At 34.0% G+C, this 20,967-nt stretch overlaps 1 protein-coding gene across 4 annotated transcripts in view; it reads left to right on the top strand.

Moving 5' to 3' along the window:
• The window catches only part of MICU1 (Mitochondrial calcium uptake 1), a 416,685-nt gene that overhangs the window by 63,653 nt on the left and 332,065 nt on the right, over nt 1–20,967 (top strand). For all 4 annotated transcript variants that reach the window (XM_081728782.1, XM_081728781.1, XM_081728780.1 and 1 more), the window contains exon 5: nt 3,646–3,683. In XM_081728782.1, the coding sequence (XP_081584908.1) occupies nt 3,646–3,683 (38 nt within the window). The remainder of the gene's footprint in view (nt 1–3,645; nt 3,684–20,967) is intronic.

Here is a 20,967-nt window from a genome sequence, read left to right as displayed (position 1 = left end):
AAATGGGAATAATTCGGATGTAAAGAAAGCCATGAGACCATTTAACATCTGAATATTATAGTTGGTGATGAAATGGTACCGATGAAAGAAGGCATGAGCATAGGGTCTTGTTTCAGTCTAGTAACATCGGATGTCATCATGAACAGATATCAGAAAAAGGTTATTGAAAAATGAAAACTACACTTTTTATTAAATCTGCAGATATGTCCACGATCACTTGCGTATATAAAAAGCAGAAATAGATAGTGGATTTTATGAATGACCTATAGGACGACCGGAAAGAATTAAAATTGTAGAAGAAATTGGAAAAAGATACGTTTTTAAAAATTTCTTAGATATGTGAATAGAGAGGAAACAAGGTGGCAGCTTCAAGACATCTTGGTTCCAGAAGCAGCGGAAGTCTTCTTCTACAAGAGAAGTGATGTAAATATGTGAATAAAGTTGAACTTCATCAGAAACATACAAGAAAAAAATGGAGAAGCCTAATACGAGGGAGATACAGAAAAAGAAGGATGTGCGGAAGTTATGAGAATAACTCAGTCAACATGGACGACGAACATGAGAGAAAGAAAATGAGGAAACAGAAGCTGGAAAGAACAGAGGAAGGTGAAGAAGAAAAAAAAACAGAGAAGACAAGATAGTACAGCATAGAGAATTTAGGGAAAGTTTCAGAAAAGATGATGTTGAAAAAGAGTGAATAGAGACGCAGGAAAAACCTTAGAGATAGCCATAGAAAAAGGAAAGAGGAGAGAAGAGTTTGACGAGCAGATGGAAGGAAATATTTACAGAGTCAATTCCAAGGACTACAATATGGTGTACATTAGTGAGATGCAGTAAAAGCTAGACGATATACTGAGCCAACGTAAGGACTAGTAAATTTTTAAAAAGGTTAAGTAACACAATTTATGAACACATACTGTACATTAAATGCGAAATAGATTAGGAGAGGGCATTAATTCTGGAACAGGAAGAAGGAAAAATGTCAGAAAATAGAAAGAAGCAAGGAAAATTAGAGAAGCAGCACAAACTGTGGAATAGAGGATCAGCTATTAACAAAGAATAGGAAAAACTGTCGTTGGTTTTGATTGATTTGTATTTACGTTGTTTGTCAGCAGCGAGGCTATATAAGACGAGACCTAGGATTTAAGGTGGGATCTAAACCACTGAAATGCGTTCGATACTCTCCTGTTGGGAATTGTACCCCGGACCTCATACACAAGAGGCATGTGCGCTAGCCCCTAGACTAGCAAGGAGGACTAGCTACTTATTAGAGAAGAGAGAAGGAAAAATAATTAAACAGCCGTAAAAGAAAGGACAAATAATGTACAGGCCCAGTTGGTAGATCCAATTTCTCTTTTTTATTATTTTTATTTTCATTTACTTATTTACTTTGCTCGTGCTTCCGAAAATGATTAAATAGGTAAAGGTGTTCTTTGTTTCCTATTAATTGGTGTCTGGCCCGAAAGTAATCGTTTTTATTGGAAGTATTAGATGATTAGCTGTAGTGGATTAAAGGCGCATATGGATGGTGTGTATATAAGATTCATTACGTATTTATAGACATTCTTGTGTCTGATGGAAGTAACGCTTTTGATACCGAGACGTTACACTGTGTACTGATTTTTGTTAAGTCTTCGTTCACAATTATGAGAGCAAGTTTTGTAGAATTTAATTTAAATCTCGAAATTCAGTGTTTGCCAGGATTTGCAAACGTAACTGCATGATGGAGCAAGGATAGTCAGACTTTTCGACTTAATCTCCGATGGAGCTTCTTGGGTTCCGTATTCGATTATTAGTTGGCAAATGTAGCGTCGGTCCCATGTTAAACTAGGCCCACGTTCTAGGTTTACTCGATGTTGTAAAAGGCCTCCAGCTCCAATAAAATTAAATACATTAGATGTTAATTCTCGAAATGTCTGGAGTTGTAACGACAAAATATGCAGTGGATCACAGTAGGCACACAATGAATTAGGATTTTTTTTTTTTTTTTTTTTTACTCGGATCTCCTTTCACAAACATCCAGCATCATTACACACTCCTGGGGCGTCTGATTATGTACGAGTAAATGTTACGCATTCCTTATGATTTGAGATGAAGAGAATCTAGTTATTTCCCACCAGAGAGGTTTGACGTTTCCTCCCAACCGATGGAATGCTAAGATTTTCAGATTATTAGCTTTGTTTCTCGTAGTTTACATTCAGTATTGTAAAAGGAAGTTGCTTACTTGAGCCATGTTGGATGTTTTTTTACTTTCCTATACCGAAACGTAGTTTAAGAAAATTTTAACCATGCTATGTGGTGCAAAGATAAATATGGTGAATGCAGATAGAGGAAATGTGATGGTAACATCGTAAATACTAAAAACAAACTCAAATAAATTTATCAATACAACAATACTTGGAAAATCATAATTCGTTGCCTACCCACTGTGTGAAATACTTCAAATGTTAATATTTCTTTTGTTAATCGCTTACTTTACATTACATTTACAACGGTAGAAATGGCTTAAGTATGGTGAACATCAGTATAAACGTTCACTACTCCTTTTCTGCTCACTATGATGCATGGAAGTGCTTCCAATATAATGTAGAATTTCATTTTGTAGTTTCCTAGCACACTGTGCCACGACTGTAGTTAGTGACAAATTTGGTGTAACTATGCATACCGGTATACAATTTTTCTTGTTAATGGTTTCATTTGGTAAAATTACAATGTTTATGTTCGTAGAACTAAGAATGCCAAAATATCTTTTCAAGCATGAAAGTGAGGTATATAACGTCACCAACTGGTGAATCACTGAAATTCTGTTCAATTCACTGGGGTTTAAATACCTTTGTGTTCGGAGCCTTTTTGCACATCACCCGGAATTTATGGGTGTGCTATGATAAGAATGGCATGTCATCTCATTACCATTATCCAGAATAATTTTTTGTATGTATGTTGCACGTTGCATGCCAATTACCATCATATTGTATTATACCAAGTAGTATTTTAACATATTAGACTTAAATACATGCAAAGTTTTAGTTCGGCTTAGCTTCTGTGACTGGAATTTATTTTAAAGATTTCTAGGCACTAATTCAAATACAAAAGTATTTAGAAAATCTTTTAGGGCAGGTCTTTACTTTAGGAAAGGCAGTGACAATAATCGATTCATCTGAACCGGTTCCTGCAGTTGCAGCAGGAGCGTCATTTCAGATTTTGCTTGGCGGGGGGGGGGGGGGCAAGACCCCTTGATATAAGTAAGATTTCGCGTGTTTCACTGATTTACTACTATTCTATTGATAAAATCTATATACACATCTCAAACTCAGGGGGGGCAAATGCCTCTCCCTGCCCCCCCCTAAATGACGCCCCTGAGTTGCAGCTACAGTTCCCAAGAATGAAAGACATAAAACAACGTGTCCTGCGGGGCTCTAACCCGCCTTCACTCGCTGACGCTCGCTCGGCAATACTATGTGAATCATGAACAATACTAACAGTGACAGGATATCACTGCCTTGCCCAAAGTAAAGAGTTACCTCTTTTAGTAATACTGAAACGTTTAATTTAGATATTTACAAATATAACAAATGAAGAAACTTAAATATTAATTTAATCATTTATTAACATTATCTTGTATTTTTCCTCTTTTGCATCTTCAAGGCCTGGGACTGGACCAATTTAAGAGATTTGATCCGAAGGTATGTAGTGTAGATTCTTAGGAAATAGTACCTAGTTTATTTATGTACGTGTGATATATTTGTGTGTGTATATAAAAGCAATTTTATCATAATACCATTAACTATTGAACATTTATGTATTAGTGTTAAATATACTTACTATCAAATTTTAAGTAAGTCGTGCTATTTTAGTTAACACGTGGAAAGTGCGTGGTTTATACTCGTAGGGAAGATGGATCTGACTACATATTTAACAAGACTGGAAGGAGAATGTAAACACTGAAATAAAGTTTCACTGTCAATGCACAAGGAATTCCATATTAATAATTTTGTATTTCCAATTGAGCTACGTATCAATCGAGATACTCTGTACTGAAATAGAGAAACTAGTAAAAAGATGAACGCACGTGTTATAGCAACTTTTGTTTCTTGATATGCATTAAAAGAATGTAAATAAAAAGAGAATCAACACAGAAAGTTGCCCACTATAAAAATAGTCGATTTTCAGTGGTCCCCCTGACGGAACATTTAATTACTCTTCCGTTCCGATTGGTAGCTATATTGGGACCTGTATTTGAGCGTGATCCGTGGAATGGTGAAGGTAAAAGTGACAGCTTTCTTTTAGGGACTCATTTGTGGGCTTTTCGCCGCCTATTATAGCCACTCTACAATAGTAAAGCTGTGCTAAAAAGAGGGTTTAATCTTCACCAAAGCTGATGTGGGTCTTATTATCCGATAATGTGGCCAACATAACCCTGTTGTATATGGTCGGCCGGAAATTGTGAAAAGAACACGGCTCCAGCCTGCTCGAATCCCCAATTCAATGCACGCCATTAGAATCCCTCAACGCAGAGAAATTTGGCCATATGACAGTATTTTAAAAAACTCAGTTTCCAATATCATCCGGAAGAACCGTGTAACGAATGCTTGTCACAAATCAATCAGACACCGCCTCTCTGAGCACCACATCTAGAAGTTTTAGAAAGTTATGAAATATATCTCGCAAGGGACAAATGAAAACGGATGTGTACCCTCGATGGGGGATGGCTCTACCTAGGTGAGACCAACAGAGTTCGATCCGTTTTCTACTGTCAAACAGACCACAAGAGCCTTTTGACTTTGTGCTGCAATGCAAGAGAAAGTTCTCCAAGGGATTTTTGGTGGGGGTAGGATATTCCAATTCGGGAATACCGCCACTTCTTGAAATGCCTTCGAACATTAAAATAAATGCTGCTTACTTCCAAGAGAACATCATGGAGCCTCTGTATGACATATATCCCGCACGCACCTGTATGGTGACGAGAGCACAAAAATATGGATCCACAGGAACTAGGCCTACGGGTATACAGCTCGATCATTCCACGCGCTTTATGCAAGAAAGAATTCGAGTGGTTCCATTTTCGTCCGTCCCTGGGATATTCCCGGACGCTTCACCAATGGAGTATTATAAATTTAGACTCCTTTGCTCGATGCCATTCCCGTACCGTGGAGGATCTTTGGAAAGTTGTCAAATCAGTATGGCAACACATTCCTATTCTACGCAAAGTTTGCAAGAGTGGAAACTACGATCGTTAGGGCTTGTGACCATCACACCGAACACAATCGGTGTAAAGAAAAAGGAGATAAGTGGTTCAAAGTCGACTATTTTTTATCGTGAGCAACCTTTTGTAAAAATAGCCATAAAAACCTATAAAATCATCATGAGATACTTTAATTCATAGAATTAAATTAACAAACGTATTATTATTCAATGACGTTTTGATTACGTTTACATTTCTTTCCAACTAAAATATTCGTTCAGTGCACTGTCTCTTAAACTTCCAGTACTATAAACTTCTACTCAATGCATCTTTTAGTAGCCTAAAGGCACAAAATCAATAAAATCTAGGGAGTAATGTAAACACAGACTGTACCAACAACGTAGTTATAGGATTTTCAAAGCTACTATGCCATGTACGATCAAGGCATTGATGACTATTTTATTTTCATACTTATCTAAACATTGTAGTATTCTGGTAGAAATGTGAAATGACGTCTTTGTATAGGGGAACTTTTCTCAAAAATGGAGGATGGTGATTAGCCCTGTTCATTCACTTCAATACTAATTTTAGCAACATAGTCAAAATTGTTCTTCCGGACTAAAAATAATTCGAAAATATTGGACGATTTTATTTGACTTTATCCTAATGGAAACAATTCAGTTGTTAAGACCATCCCTAAATCTTTCTTTCAAGTGTTACTGTTACGTGAGAAGTGTAAGGGATTTAAAAACCTTAAAGCAGATTTTACGTACATTACTTGCCCAGCCTCATATATTATCTCCATTTTGGAGTTTCAGTAGAAAAGTTTTATTTGGGTTTTTGAACTTACATATGAATCATACACCACTTCCTTAAAAATCAAACTTGTCTTAAAATGTAGATGATTAAGTGGAAGACTTAGTTGAAACCAAATACAGTATCTGTTTCAAGTAATCATTCAATCGACAATTCTTCTTTCGCTCTTTTAGAGTACAGGAACTGCTGTAAATAACTGTATATATTGTAGAAAAGTGTTGTAGTATTGTTGTGTGCTCTGTTCGTATTATCTAAGAAGTAAATAAGCTCTACCGCACGAATAAAAAGTAAAGGTAAAAATGTTATTTTGATTGATTCCAACATTAAAAACATTAATGTAGTAAAACAAAATTTGAAATGCTGATATTGTGTTAAATTTTGGAAGCAATTAAGATGAGATCTTTACTTTTGTTTTCTTTTAATTTGCAATTTACTTTTATGTGCAGTCATAACCAACATTTACCGCACCAATTAATGAAAATTTTAAGGGAAGCTCAGGATGGATTTGCTGGCTTTTAAATTTTCAAACTTTCTCCCCCCCCCCCCAAAAAAAAAAGATATAATAGAAACATTTAGTGTTCATTGTAATCTGATATTGAGAAAATACTTTTGGATAAAGTGGCTAATATTGCTGGAAACTTATTTATCACTGCGTAATTTAGCCACGCGTTTGATAGCATAATAATATTCTGGTACAAGTAATGTTGCGAAGATATATATATATATACTACTTTAACAGAATTTATTATTACTAGATCACATATATAGATTGTTCTATGCTTTTCTGTTATTTTGCCAGTCGTAAACACTCGTAAAGCCTTAGATACCTTCTCTTAAAGTGTGTGCGCGTGTATGTGTAAGATAAACAATTTTACTATCGGCCAGAAAACAAAGTTAGGTGATTCCGCAAAACTGATTTAATATTGAAATGACTCACGCTTTTGGAGATTTAATTCTGAAACTTTTTTCAGTTCTTTTCATTCAACTTTAAATTTATTTTTCGTTTAATTAAGATATAGATAACACAGACTTTTACTTTGATAGGTACTCTTTGATTCGATTAGTTAAATAACGAACGTACTGTTTGTTAATTTGATGCATAGATTATAAATTCAATTTCGTAAGAAAGATACATCTCTTTATCAATTAATATATTGGAAAGATTCTCAGCTACTACACGGAAATAAATATTTTTTTCTCAAGTTGATAATTTTATGTGCATAGCAATACATAATTCACATTTCGTAAAAGTGTAACAATAGAAAAAAAAATACTTACCGCTGATTTCAAGATTATTATGTATATTATTCAATAAAATAAATCTTAACTAAACTCTCACATGTTGATTAATTTTGTTGGTATTGTAGAACTTCGTGGAACCTGATATTAATTCAAGAAAATCAAACTTCTTGTTGAAATAAAATGTGTAAGATTTTAGAATGAGACTGGTTTGGGATTGAACCCGAGTCTCCAGCTTGCCACCCCGGTGCGCTAGCTGCTGTGCATCTATTGAGGGTATGGTGAAAGAGCAATTTGCAATTTCATGTTTCCTTTAATTCTCAAGATATATATTTGATGTTGAAATTCCGTGTACGAGGGATGTTCATTAACGATTTCCTCTGACCACTTACAACTGTTAACTGAGAGAATCGAAATTTGGTAAAGATATTAGTCCTTCTTGGCCCAATGGAACATCCAATGGCTACACACTTTTCCCATCACTTTATGCACTTATGGAGACCTTGTTTGTATATAGAAGTCCATAGATTGTTCCAGAAGCCATCAGTTGACCTCAGAAATCATCGTTTCATCGTTTTGAAAATGCTTTCCCTCCAAAAATGACTTCATAGTTAGGAAGAGGTGAAAGTCAGATGGCGCTAAGTCAGGAGAGTATGGCAGATGGAGAAATATTTCATACCTGTAGGATCGCACTTCTGTCTGGTCAAGATGATTATTTTTTTCTATAGTCCCCACACTTATCTTGATATCTTCAGCTAGTTGGCGAGTGGTTATTTTCGATCCTCCAAGATGTCAGCTTCCAGTTACTCAATAGTGTCTCCATCAGTAGTGGCGGACTGGGGTCGCCCTGGAATGGGAACTATTTCTACAGAAGTCCGACCATATTTGAACGGACGGTACTGTTGTTTCATAACATCATAGATGACGCTTTCTCCTCTTCGTAAGTCTCTTTCAGCTCCTCAAATGTTTCCTTGGGTGTGCAGCCTCTCAAGTACCTCTTGACCACCGCTTGGGATTCAATTGGATCCATCTTTACACTTTCTTTCACTTTAGTGTCCGTTTTCTCATAATCCATAGAGACATGTATCAATACACATGTACATTGCAGTATTTTATATTAACTACAGCTACGTCAGTTGAAATATTTAATGAACCCCTCTAATATTGTGCGTCACTTAATTCAAAGGATCCATTCTCTCCTTGAACTGAATTAATAAAGAAATAGACGAAATTACAAGTGAGTACCGTTATACTTCGCGTCGCCGGAATAGGCGTGTGGCGTCAGCCAATAAGCTCGCAGTGCGTTGTTACCATACCTTCAGTGACAAATCTAATCATTCATAATTGCCCACAAATACGAACAAAATCAATTATGAATGATTAGATTCCTCCCTGAAGGTTTAGTAACAGCGCACTGCGATCTTATTGGCTGATGCCATACGCCAATTTGAGTGACGCGGAGTATGGTTCCATTACCGTTGTTTTCAGTTTTTAAAAATATAGTAAATTGATTGATGAAGTACCTTTTTCATAGGATAGAACGGATGGGAAAGGTGTTCTAGGTAAAAGAAAGAAAGAAAAAAAAAAGATTTACAATAATATCAGTATGTATAACATAAAATAAACTATAGATAATTACGGTGTTGTAGCCGGAATTGAGGAAGTATAACTATTGGCCGGTTATGAAGTATTGTGTGCGCTTGAACAAACATATATCTTTATAACCAAACATAACCGAGAGAAGGAATTTTAAAGCTGATTCAGTTTTACATGTTTGAACCATATAATATAGGCTAGTGCTACAAAGACAAGTGGTCTTATATTAAACAATGAAAACTAAATAAAATATGGCATGGAAAAATATGCCACTTATATATTATTTCACTTTATGTATTTATTGAAGAAAAAAACTAGGTAATACAACATACCTTACAAGCTGGTAACATTCGCTTTTCTGTCGTCTCAATCACAGTACTTGAATTTATCAAGAAATAATTAAAATTTGAATTATATAGTGTGTTATCATAAATCCTAATCACCCGTTTTTGATCCTCCGTATCTTAGTTATCTTTCTGAAAAGTCTGGAGCAGCAAATCAATGTATAGGAATATTCAGTTTTTTCTTTCGTGGAAGAAATAAGCGTTTTTAAGACTTTCATGGACATGCTCCATGATAGTTAGAGCAGCGATTTCTAAATTGTGCTTCTAGAATCCTAAAGATCCTTAAAGGCTCTGTAGTATACTAAAATTGAATAATAAGAAATAAATTACTTTAATCATTAATCGTAATCGTTCAAAATATCATTACTTTAATAATACGGTGCAGTAATTACAAGCCCAGCTAGTAGTTATTAAAGAACTTGGTTAATATGATAAATTAAAGTCATATTATAAAAATTTATTCATTGAATGGAGGTTATTTGGAACTGTACGCGAGGATATAGGAAATATTTTCACATCCTGTTTGTTGTAATCGAAAGTTTTTCTCCTGAATAGTTTCGACTTGGTGAAGTACTATCGAATAATAACGTGTGGTTATTTCAGTTTGCACTATAAAAAACATGCTGGGACTCTGTGGTCTCCACTTTGGGCAAAAAGAATCCTACGGTCTCAAAAATGAGAGAACTTGTAGTAGAGGGAATATGCAGTGTATTAATTTGAACAGTTGTGAAATAAAATAGTTAAATTTTTCATGGAAAATCTCTGTGTTGTAGAAAGCATTTATTATTATTTTATGAAGATTACTTTATTATTAAGTTTTATTCTAATAACATTTAGTCAAGTATTGAGGAATTAACTCCAAATACTTTTACCGTGAAATTGATGGGTGAAATATTAGTGGTTGCTAACACTCGTTTTGTATCGTACTGTTGAATTAAAAAAAGATTTAAAAAACAAACAGTAATGCTTTTATATTTAGATGGAAGTTATGTGTAATTGCTTTATGTTGCTGCGATCCTTTTTTGAGTCACAGGGCTTCTAGCAATTCAGTCTCAGGTTTAGGTTCAGGACCGCACGTAACCGAGAAAATTTATATAGATATATGTTTTTTCTTGACGGGTCGTATATTGAAAGGCGACAAGAGGTGACCAGATGTATTTAGGTAGCAAATTTTACTGCTAAGAATATCTTGACATAGTTCTACCATCCAGAATATGAATTGATCTCCGATGACATGATTTGAACTCCGAAGTTGAGTGTTTAGTAACAGAAAAGAAGAAGAAGAAAAAAACATTTAACAAGTTACACCTTTCACGATAAAATATTATAGTTAATGATAGAATAAGATTATTGTCGGAAAGAGTCATAGGTAACTTTTCACTTCTACATTTTAAAAAATGAGTTATTTCGTGCATTGAGTCGTAACGTTTAAAATTTTATTGATTAATAGGTTATGGTAATATCTTCACTACAGTGGTATAATTCTTTTCTTTTTCTTTCTTGTTCTTTTTTGTGGATCATTTTGTATTTATTTCTATTGTGTGTATAATTTTATTCGTTTATGTGTGTTGATGTAATTTTGCTTTTGATGTTTAATTTCGACTGTTGTTGAGTTATCCTATGTAAATAAATAAGTCAGCATGAGAGATCTTTCCTAGCAAAGTGTTTATTATGAAACGACGTGTTATTTGAAATATCTTCTTGTTGTCAGTGGCAGACTGTAAGCTGTTTATTTGTACAACCACTCGGAAAAGAATTGTGAAATTAAGATATATATGTCAGGACTGTTAAACGTCATTGTCATACATGCTATTAAAATCTATGTGCTTTTTATGTTGTATTTAAAGAAAGTGTCTAATTGTTGTATGCCTTGTATTTGTGAAGTATATATGTTATAAATGTGTGAATACTTTATAATATTTTAAGTTAAACATATTCCAATCAAATGCAATATTACTGTATATTATATTTGAAGAAATTTTCATACAATTTAAGTTATCAAAACACAGTATTCCAGGAAGAGTTAGCTTACAGCTAATCCTTTTTGCTGGATTTTTTAATTATTATTATTAAGTCTTATTTTCAACTGCAGTATCTATTTTATATTAAATAACTTAAAATATACTCGAGTATATATACGTGATTGAGACAAAGCAATCCGAATGCAAGCAAATGAAAATCAAAATATAATGTATTCTAATGATTTAAGAATTACGCACATAAAACACTAACAAAATATACTCAGACGTTTGATTATTAATCAATAGTCACAATAACATAGACCACTTTTCCCAACCAGTGTGCCACAGTGCTCGATTGGATATGTCGCGAAATTTTAGAATTTAAAATAAATTTTGTCTCATTAATTTAAATTCTGTAGGAGACATTTTATTTTTAGCATGAAAGCTTTAAAGCTAAATCAAAATCAATTTTGAGACAGACTGGTACCTGTCATTGGCAACATCAGTCCTCAGCTGCCACTACTAATACTATATAGAAACTTAAAATTTTAGACCATTATAATTTGTTATCATCATAATAGAACATATAATCTTAGATTATTATAATTTATATAGTAATATTATAATTTATATTATAATAAAAAAAATCTGATGAGTGTGTCGCGGTGTCGTGAGAACACTTGAAAACCTCTGACATAGACAAGAAAAGAAAAAAAAATAGATTTAATTATCGAAGAAGATAGGGACAGGAAAATCAGAATACTAAATGTATTATTATTATTATTATTATTATTATTATTATTATTATTATTATTATTATTATTATTATTATTATTATTATTGTCACTACTACCACAAGAAAAGAACAAACAGTACTTTAATAAGTCGTTGACCGATTTACTTGAAATGTGCTCAGTAATGGTTTCAAACGGTTCCAGATTTGATTCGGAGGGAGCACCACTCTTCCCAATTGAAAATATGTAAAGTATATCCAATTTTAAAACTCGTCGTAGACGATTTGCATAGGTTGACTGTACAATAATTACCAATGTGTTACGGAAGATATGAAAATGTGTAAAAGATTTATATCTTATAATTTGAAAATTTGCTGGATGACGGCTCAGTATTCAATAATTTGTACTGCTACAGTTTGCATTCTATTTAGAGTAACAACATAAAATAGAATAAAAGCAAATTATAGATCTGTTCTTCGTTTTTAAAAACTAGTGCCTACCGTTTTGGGACTTTCCGATAAAGATAGTAATGTGTAGTGTGCTACTTGATGCCTAGTGAAGTCGAAATTAAGGACGTAAATCATCTTGAGCGTTATTTTCATGGTTTAATTGAGTCAAATTTAGTTCCTTCTTTCGGTATCGAGATTATATCAAACAGGACCTACTACTTAAAGTGGAATTCTAGCCGCAGTTCGGATTTTTATCAAAGGTTTATATTAGATTAGATTAGATTTGAATTTGAGTTTTTTAGTGCCCTTTCAACAGCGAGAAAGGTTTACATTAGAGACGAACTTGGTGTTTTCTTCATCTTTGCATTTTCTTGCGAAGTTGAAGTTTCAAAATATGATAATGACGCAGCAGACTTCTTTTATTTATTGTTTGTTTATCAAAGTAACTTGTCCTGTAAAATAGGCATTTTTATTTGTTAATCAATTTGCCTAAGTAAATTGTTTTAAGATAGATTATTTTTTATTTGTCTTAATATTATTCTTTGACATATAGTATTCTTTTCTGTTTAAAAATCAAAATGGATTGAAATTAATGAATTTAAAATTAAATTTGATTAAAAAATAGTCACTTTAAGTTAATATATTAGAAAAATAATCCAAATTATATATTTTCCCTTAATTACATACTATATGTGTCATATTTTTTCTTATTTTGATTTAATTTGTTTTATGTTTCTTGTACGTATATAATATTTTTTGTTATTTGCTTCAAGTGTGAATGAAGATGTACTGCTGTTGATTATCAACTATAAATGTATGTATATAAGTTTGATTTGCTTTCTTAGTTTATTAGGCGTAATATGTGATAGTTCTAACAGTAACACAAGACTATGATCTGTATAAAATAAGAAATAAGTGAATTCAGCGTTACTTATACAATATGAAAAACAGTTCAATAAAGGTATCAATGATATGCCTATATTTGACTAACAAAGAGAAAATGATATAGAGTGTTCACAAAAACACTCATTTATTTGAAGTGTCTATAAAGTCAAAATTTAGTAGAATATTCTTTTACTTTTGTGGTTACAATTTTATCAAGTTTCATGTGATATTAATTCATCATAGATACCTGGTGGGCGCCCCACGTGTAGCTCGGCAAATAACGATGCGATGACCAGAGTCGTATCACTCTTTCCGAGGCATATCCAGAGTGATCAAGTTGAGAGCTTCAGTGATGCGTTCCTGCAAATCAGCCATAGTTTGGGATATTGGTGGCACATACACTTGGTCTTTAACATACATCAAAGAAAGAAAATCACAAACAATAATGTTCAGTGATCGCAGGAGGAACACTGTCATTTAGTCTAGTGTGACCAATCCATCTGTTCGGAACGATTCATTGAGAAATTTACAAACTCCATAATACCAGTGGTATGTTGCCCCATTGTGTTGAAGATAGTCATCTATTTATCAGTCAATTATTGCATCAACTTGTTAGTAACATATCCAATTAACTTTGGCCAGTCACTGTGTTATCATCGAAAATAAACGGACCATACACTTTCCGTTCTTATATGACACAAAATCAATGCTGGATTTACGTATAAACTAAGCAAGCTATAACTGAAAGGCTCTTTGAGGCTCAAAAAAATTTACAGAAAAAAGTGGATGTGCATTTTCAATATATAGGATGAAAAAACAAGTTAAAAACGTACATACATCAAAAGTGTTTTGTGTTATGTAGGCTCCTATGATGTAACCAATGAGGCCCCTCCTGCATAGCTGCTCTGAAGAATATCACTAGTTTGCTCATTTCTGCACATAGGGAGCCTACGTTCTTCATAGACTGGTTGTATGGCAACATGTTGCATGCAGCTGCATACTGCAGTGCAGACAATTTGTCATTGGCAAGGGATAGCTGGACATATAAAGGACAATATTGCCTTCAATAGCTTAGGACCTCATCAAATCTAAATCTGGTCTGCACAAAATAAGTTACATTTTAGAGTCACGTTCAACTTCCAATGTGATATGCGAATTTTGAGTCCCCCATATCCGCACATTATGTATATACACTTTCCATTTGTGTAAAATGTCATCTCATCACTAAGTTATCTTTGAACAAGTTGTCTTCATTGACCATTAATATTGGAGACCAGCGCAGAGTTGACATTGCTTTGTCATCCAATTGTAAGTTCTTCACCAGTTGCAATTTATAAGGGTGGAAGTGTATGCGACTGCGTAAGAGCTTGCTAACCGTGCTTTTTTGGGATTTATAATCCTCAGTAACTCGGCATGTTGACTTTCTTGAGCTCCTTAAAAAGCTTCTCTACTTTCTAGTGGTGTAATGATTCTGCATATAAACAAAAACAAATGTTTTGAGTCAGTGTATTCACTGACATCTTATATTTCAATATGTTCCAATAAGTTCTGATTTTATAACAACTTCTAATTAAATAAAGAGTGTTTTTGTGGACACGTTATAGATTGAAACTAGGTTGGGTTTTAATAGTATAAATTATAGTATGTAGAAATGCGTATTTCTCAATCGCAAACCGTAATATGACATTGATTTACGAATAGAGTTGTAAGATGTGTGGATTTTTTTTTTTAAACTGAAAGAGCAGTAACTTAGTCATGTCAGCAACGTAATTGGAAGAAGTAGAATGTGACATTTCTAAGTTATTCAATATATATATCTGGTTATACTTCGTTAATTTTTTTCTGCTACTGTCGGATAAACAAGTTTCGTATAAATGCCTAAAATGCGCATATCTATCTGTTTGTACACATATTTGGTTTGATACTAAAGGAAGGGAAGAACGTTACAGTTTGAAACAATACTTCGTAACGGTTACTATTATTATCTTTAAACCTCATACGATTATTTTGAGAGGTATGAGGAGTGATGGAAATATAAGTCAGCTGCATATACACTATGGAGATAAGGGACAGATTAGACATAATGAAATTATCTTGTATTACAAGTAATTATTTTATTTTTTTTTATTTTATTTTTTATTTTTTTTTTTTTTCCTTTTTAAAAATATTAACGTTTAGATACCAATGTATGAGCATAACAACTTTAGAACAAAGTAATGTTATAGGATGACGAAATTTGCCTTTATATTCGTATTTGCCTCTAAACTACAATTATATATTTAAAATTACGTTAAAATTTAATTTCTCGCGTCAAACTAATGGCGAATTTTCAGTATATCTTTTGTAACCTTGAACTCGAAAGCTTCGTATACTGTAAAGATTCGTGAATTAAAATATTTTGATCCATAACTTTTTGTTTTACAAGTATCATATAATATCACTGACAAGTCCAATATCCGCGCAGATAGTCAGAAAAACATCATTTACACAGAAGAAGAGGAAATATTTGAGATCCATGTTAAGTCATGTAATGTATATACAATAAAATGACAACGTTTGGGTAATATATCGATACTTATACCACCATTTGGACTCAAATCATTTGGATAATTATATCAAAGAACATATATTATGTTAATTTTTTTTATTAAAGTTTAAGATTAAAACCGAATGATCAAAAATGACAAAAAAGATGGAAGTTTATATTTTGTGCCAATAGGATGATCATCACAAACATGGTCAGTATATTTTTCACTATTAACAATTCAGTATGTAAGTTCACAATTAGACCCCAGTTTATTATCCAATTGATTTGCTTCGCTATTTCAAGTTCTACTTTGGTTACTAGAATAATTGTTGAATTGAAATATGTGAAATATAAATAAAATTATAAAGTCTCTTCTACTTGTTCACTCAGTAATATAAATTTAAAAGTACAGTAGAGCTGCCGAATCGACGAATAGTTAGTACACTTACCTGGCATTCGTGGTCATTCGCGTGGACAATAGTCTTCAGACTGGAGTACCTAAACGTGCTAGAAAATAGTGAAAGTAAAACTAAGTAAATGTAGAGAGTGAGTTATTTTATGACTTGTACGTAGTGATGAAACAGCACCAGAGGGAGTAACCTTAGCAAGAGAGAGAGAGAATTTGTGTGTATGTGCCAGGTAAATGATTAGGAAAAGAATGTGCCTAAGGTCTTGATCACCATAGTACTGCGGTAGAAATAATAAGAAAAATGCAGATGTATTGAGTGCCACGGAATTATCATACCATGCTTCGAGTACATTGAGACGTAATGGAATGAGAGTAATGGCAGTAACTATTGTGATAAAGACATCTCGCTCAACCTGGGTGACCGCGTTGCAATGGGAATTGACGTATATCATAGAATACCTATGCTGATACTAACGGACATTTTCTGCTGAAACTATGTTCCCTTCATGTCATAAAGGAAACATGAAAACTTGTTAAAAAATTTAATACTTAGTGTCCATTTCACACGTGACTATTACTGCTTAGCTCATTAATCAAGAATATCCAATGTAGTGCCCAGTGTGCCTAATAGAAGGATGTCCTTTTTCTCTGTTTGTTTCGGCATGTACCCGTCTGTCACTTGTGCGAGCCAGTAACAATACTGTAATTACTGAAGACTATAGACCCTCGTTCTTCACTAAATGAACCCGTTCTTGGTACTACTAGACGTTCCCAGCTCTGATGGATGATGTGGAGGCAGACATATCAAAGTCATACGTAATTGCAGATGGTAAACACGAAAGTTTTCGGAATTATCAACCTTCTGTTCCAACGCACTGTTGGCCTTCGCTTCCTTTAAGAGGGACTTTAGCTATCCAAATTGTAACGAACAATTGAATGGTCCAGTGTTAATGTGCCCGCGATGGCTCAGTGGTTGAGAGCTCACTTTCAATGTGTAAGGTCCTTGGTTCGATCCTAGATCGCACCAAGTGTGCTTTGTGGTGGACAAACCACTGTGTAGGTAGGTTCTCTCGTTTCCTCACACACTCATTCCACTATTATTATCTACTTCATCATCATCGTCGTCTCCATTAGTCTTGGACCATAATGAGATCTTTAAACTAAAAAATGTATATACAGACACTTACTAATTTCATGAAAACACCCCGAGAGAAAGCAGGTCAGATGTCTGGGTTGGAAACGGTCAAACGGCGACCCAGGCGCCAGACTGTTGGTGATGGTATGTTAGAGCAAACTTTACACTACGTGAGGAGCAGTAGAGTGGCAGTGTCTAGTGAACTGAGGAGACGGTGATAGTGTAAAATGAGCGATCTCTGATTTCCAAAGAGGGCAGATTGTTGGCGCTTGGTTATGCGGTACGAGCGTGATGAAAGTGGCAAGTATGTTTGGAGCGTCGCGAGGGACAATGTCCAAGGTGATTACGGCCCACAAAACTCAACGACAGTACCACATCAACGAAGAGAATCGGTGTTTGGAAGAAATTCTTGAGTGACAGGCCCCACCGAACATTAAGCCGAATTGTCAATCAGAACTGTTATGCGACTGCGGTGCAAGTGACAGAGAAACTCAAACCTCATCTCTCACAGCCTATGTCGATAATCACAGTCCACCACGAGTTACACGACGTAGTCGAGTTGCAAAGGCGAAATCTAAGACAAGAGATTAAAATACTTTAACACAATGCCAATGATGCCGCGAACATGAAACATGGTCTGCTAATGACTGGAAACATGTGATATGGTCGGATGAGTAATCGTTCACCTTATTTTAACTTACAGCGGTTACTTAGGGCGGACTCCCAAAAAAGCGCTATGATCCGCAGTTTCTTCGCCCAACCCTGAAACATGACGGCGACTCTGTGATCCTGTGGGCCGCAATATCCTTGTTTTCAGTGGGTCCTGTGATGATGCTTACCGGTCCCGTCACTGCCTGTGAGTGTTACCATTTCAGGGGACCATGCTCCAGATGTGTTTCCGGGCAATCACGCTATATTCCAGAATGATAATGGCTGAGGCTGTTCCGGGATAGTTTGAGGAACTTTCTCTGGCCCATCCAATCCTTGAATCTCGAATAACCCCAATTTATGTTTAGATTCGAGGTCCAATCATTGAACCTCGAATCTGAACATAATTGAACGTCTGTGGTGTGTTTTGGAGGCGCGAATCCTTTGCAGATTTCCCGCTCCATTCTTTCTTATGAAATTGAGTGATGCGCTGGACACGGAATGGTGTAGTATTCCATTTGCTACCATTCCGTCTTCTATGACTCTATTCTACGTTGCATCAGAGCTGTTCTGAGAACGAAAGGCTGGGCAGCGCCATATTAATCTGGTAAGTTAGTTGCACTTTTTCAGGTCGTCTCCCTCGTGACAAAAGGGACGTATCTTGTTTTTAAATTAAAAGTGGGTGATATACTAACTTGAGTAAAAATTCATTACATGGTATTGAAACAACAAGTTATATACCTGAAACGAAAGTAATCAAATTAAACTCTAAAATAAATAGAATAGATAGATAATACGATAGAATAAATACAATAAATTATGCAAAAATTTAAATCTCCTAGAAAAGTTGAAAAAATTAAATATACCCTTTTGTCTCGAGAGGGACGAACTGTCTTCGATATATTGATGCGCATTGCTTCTCATTAGCGTCTCATTCTATTGTTTGTTTAGTGTTAATAATATATCGGAATACGCTTTGAACTTAACTACACAAAATGATCATGATTACATCTTCTAGAGATGTTTAGATGTTAAAGAGCCATATACATTATATACAGACATTTGTGTTTTTCACATTTCCTTAAGTCCGGTAGCTTGTTTTTTTTTTTTTTTTTTTTCTAGTAGAGACGTCAGCATCGAGACTATATGTCGCCGTCACGATTGACTCGGTTGCTCAGGACTGCACGATTAAAAAAGGAATAGGCTAAAACGAATAGGGTTCAAATGAACAAAAGTGCTGCTAAATGAAAAGAAGAAAAAACAATAGCTAAATTAGAAGATAAAAGAATAAATAAAATAAAATACATAACAATGTGTGATGCATTGGTAGATATAGTGTTGCTACCCATGGCAGACACGAGAATTTCAATCATATTAAGTATAGAATAGTTTATTTATTTGCCTTTGTTTACATATTCCTACTATTTTTTGATTTTCTGCAATACTCTTGACCTTTTTTTGGGTCCTCGTTTTGCTTTCAGTGGTGGTTCCCGCTAGCAAACATTATTTAACGTTAATGTAAGAAATTGAAGAAAAGAATAAAAAACAAATCCGTATATTCTTACTATAAATAAGGTTAGCAACACAGAAATAGTAATATTAACTTGTTTGCAAATATGTATAAAATTAAAGCTTTTATATTAAAAATGTTATAAACAGGATTGTAAGTTTTGAAGGAATTTGTATTCTAACTTATATTTCGTTACTCACAAAATATCTGTATGTCAATAATGACTACCTGCTAACAAAATTTTTCTACCTAGATACAATGATTAGCTTTGCGTTGATTCTATTTCCCCCTTTAATAGAAAAAAGTCTATATTGTATTGTGTATGGTAAGATGTACTTGAAGAATCATATGATACTTCATATACGGATATATGTATATATAGTAAAACGTATATATATATATATATATATATATATATATATATACGTTTTACTATTTCCGTGTTTCTTAAAGAAATAAAGCTTGAAGAGAAGAAATGCATTCGAAATATGAAGGCAAGTTTCGTCGTTTTGAAACTTAATCAGAACCACATCTCTTTATTTCACACACTTTCTCGTAATTTCTCCTATCATTTACGTAATGCATATTCTGTCCTCCATCTGTCTCTTTTTCTCTTGTAGTGGCTGATTAAGAGTTATGTTTCACTGTGCCTACTTTAAATATATATCTGATCGTCATTAATGTTTCTTTGTTCTCTGTTTGCAGTGCGTTGGAGAGGTGATGTCTTTTTCCCTTTCTTTGCATGTTTCTTACCTTAATAATTTCATTACTTCGGGTATGAGGCATGCAGGTCTTACTGTTACTACTACATAAGCTACTAATAATTCAACTATATTCTACTGCTGCTTACTTTTACTATCATTGCATGTAAGGTGTGAATTAAATAGCCGACCAGGGAATAAATTATATAGGATTAAAGTTCCAGTGAAAGAAAGTTGAAGAATATCAGTTGAAAACATCGAATTCTGCCACTGTAAGACATAAAGGCATATTTTTAATTCATATAAGGTATGAAAGCTACGTTTATAATTCCATAGAGGTGTTAAATTTTCCTTTATTTATTTAAAAAAAATACTTTTAGTTCCACTAAAGCATATGTACACAATCAAAGGATCTTGCCATTAATTTGAGTGATCAGCAATTGCACAGATAACAGATGAAAACACGTGTTGTTGCATAGTGCAAACAGATGAATGCACATATTGACTAGTGTATTTTTGGTAGAACTTAGTATTCATTCTTTGAAGGTAATAATAGTACTTGGAAACAAAAGTCAGTAAATTTTAATTATCTCTATATTCTTCTCTTTGAAATTCAGTACATAATTTTAATAGCTGTCACAAATCCTTAATTTGATCGAACTATGGTTGTCGTTGTTCCCTCAGCACTGAGCAATCGTTGCAGTTGCTATTCGAGAGATGACCAAAGTCAGAAATCCAAGGATTCAATGTATTCTGTATTACGATAGGAAACAAAATTAATGCATAAGTGAGTAATCTCTTTTAAAAATATCTTAATAAAACTCTAACTTT

Source organism: Thermobia domestica, chromosome 10 (assembly GCF_964235325.1).
Source record: "Thermobia domestica chromosome 10, izTheDome1.hap1.1, whole genome shotgun sequence".
In the NCBI taxonomy this organism is placed as follows: Eukaryota; Metazoa; Arthropoda; class Insecta; order Zygentoma; family Lepismatidae; genus Thermobia; species Thermobia domestica.
Note: the sequence above shows the minus strand (reverse complement) of the source record. Positions and strands in the feature narration are given on the sequence as shown.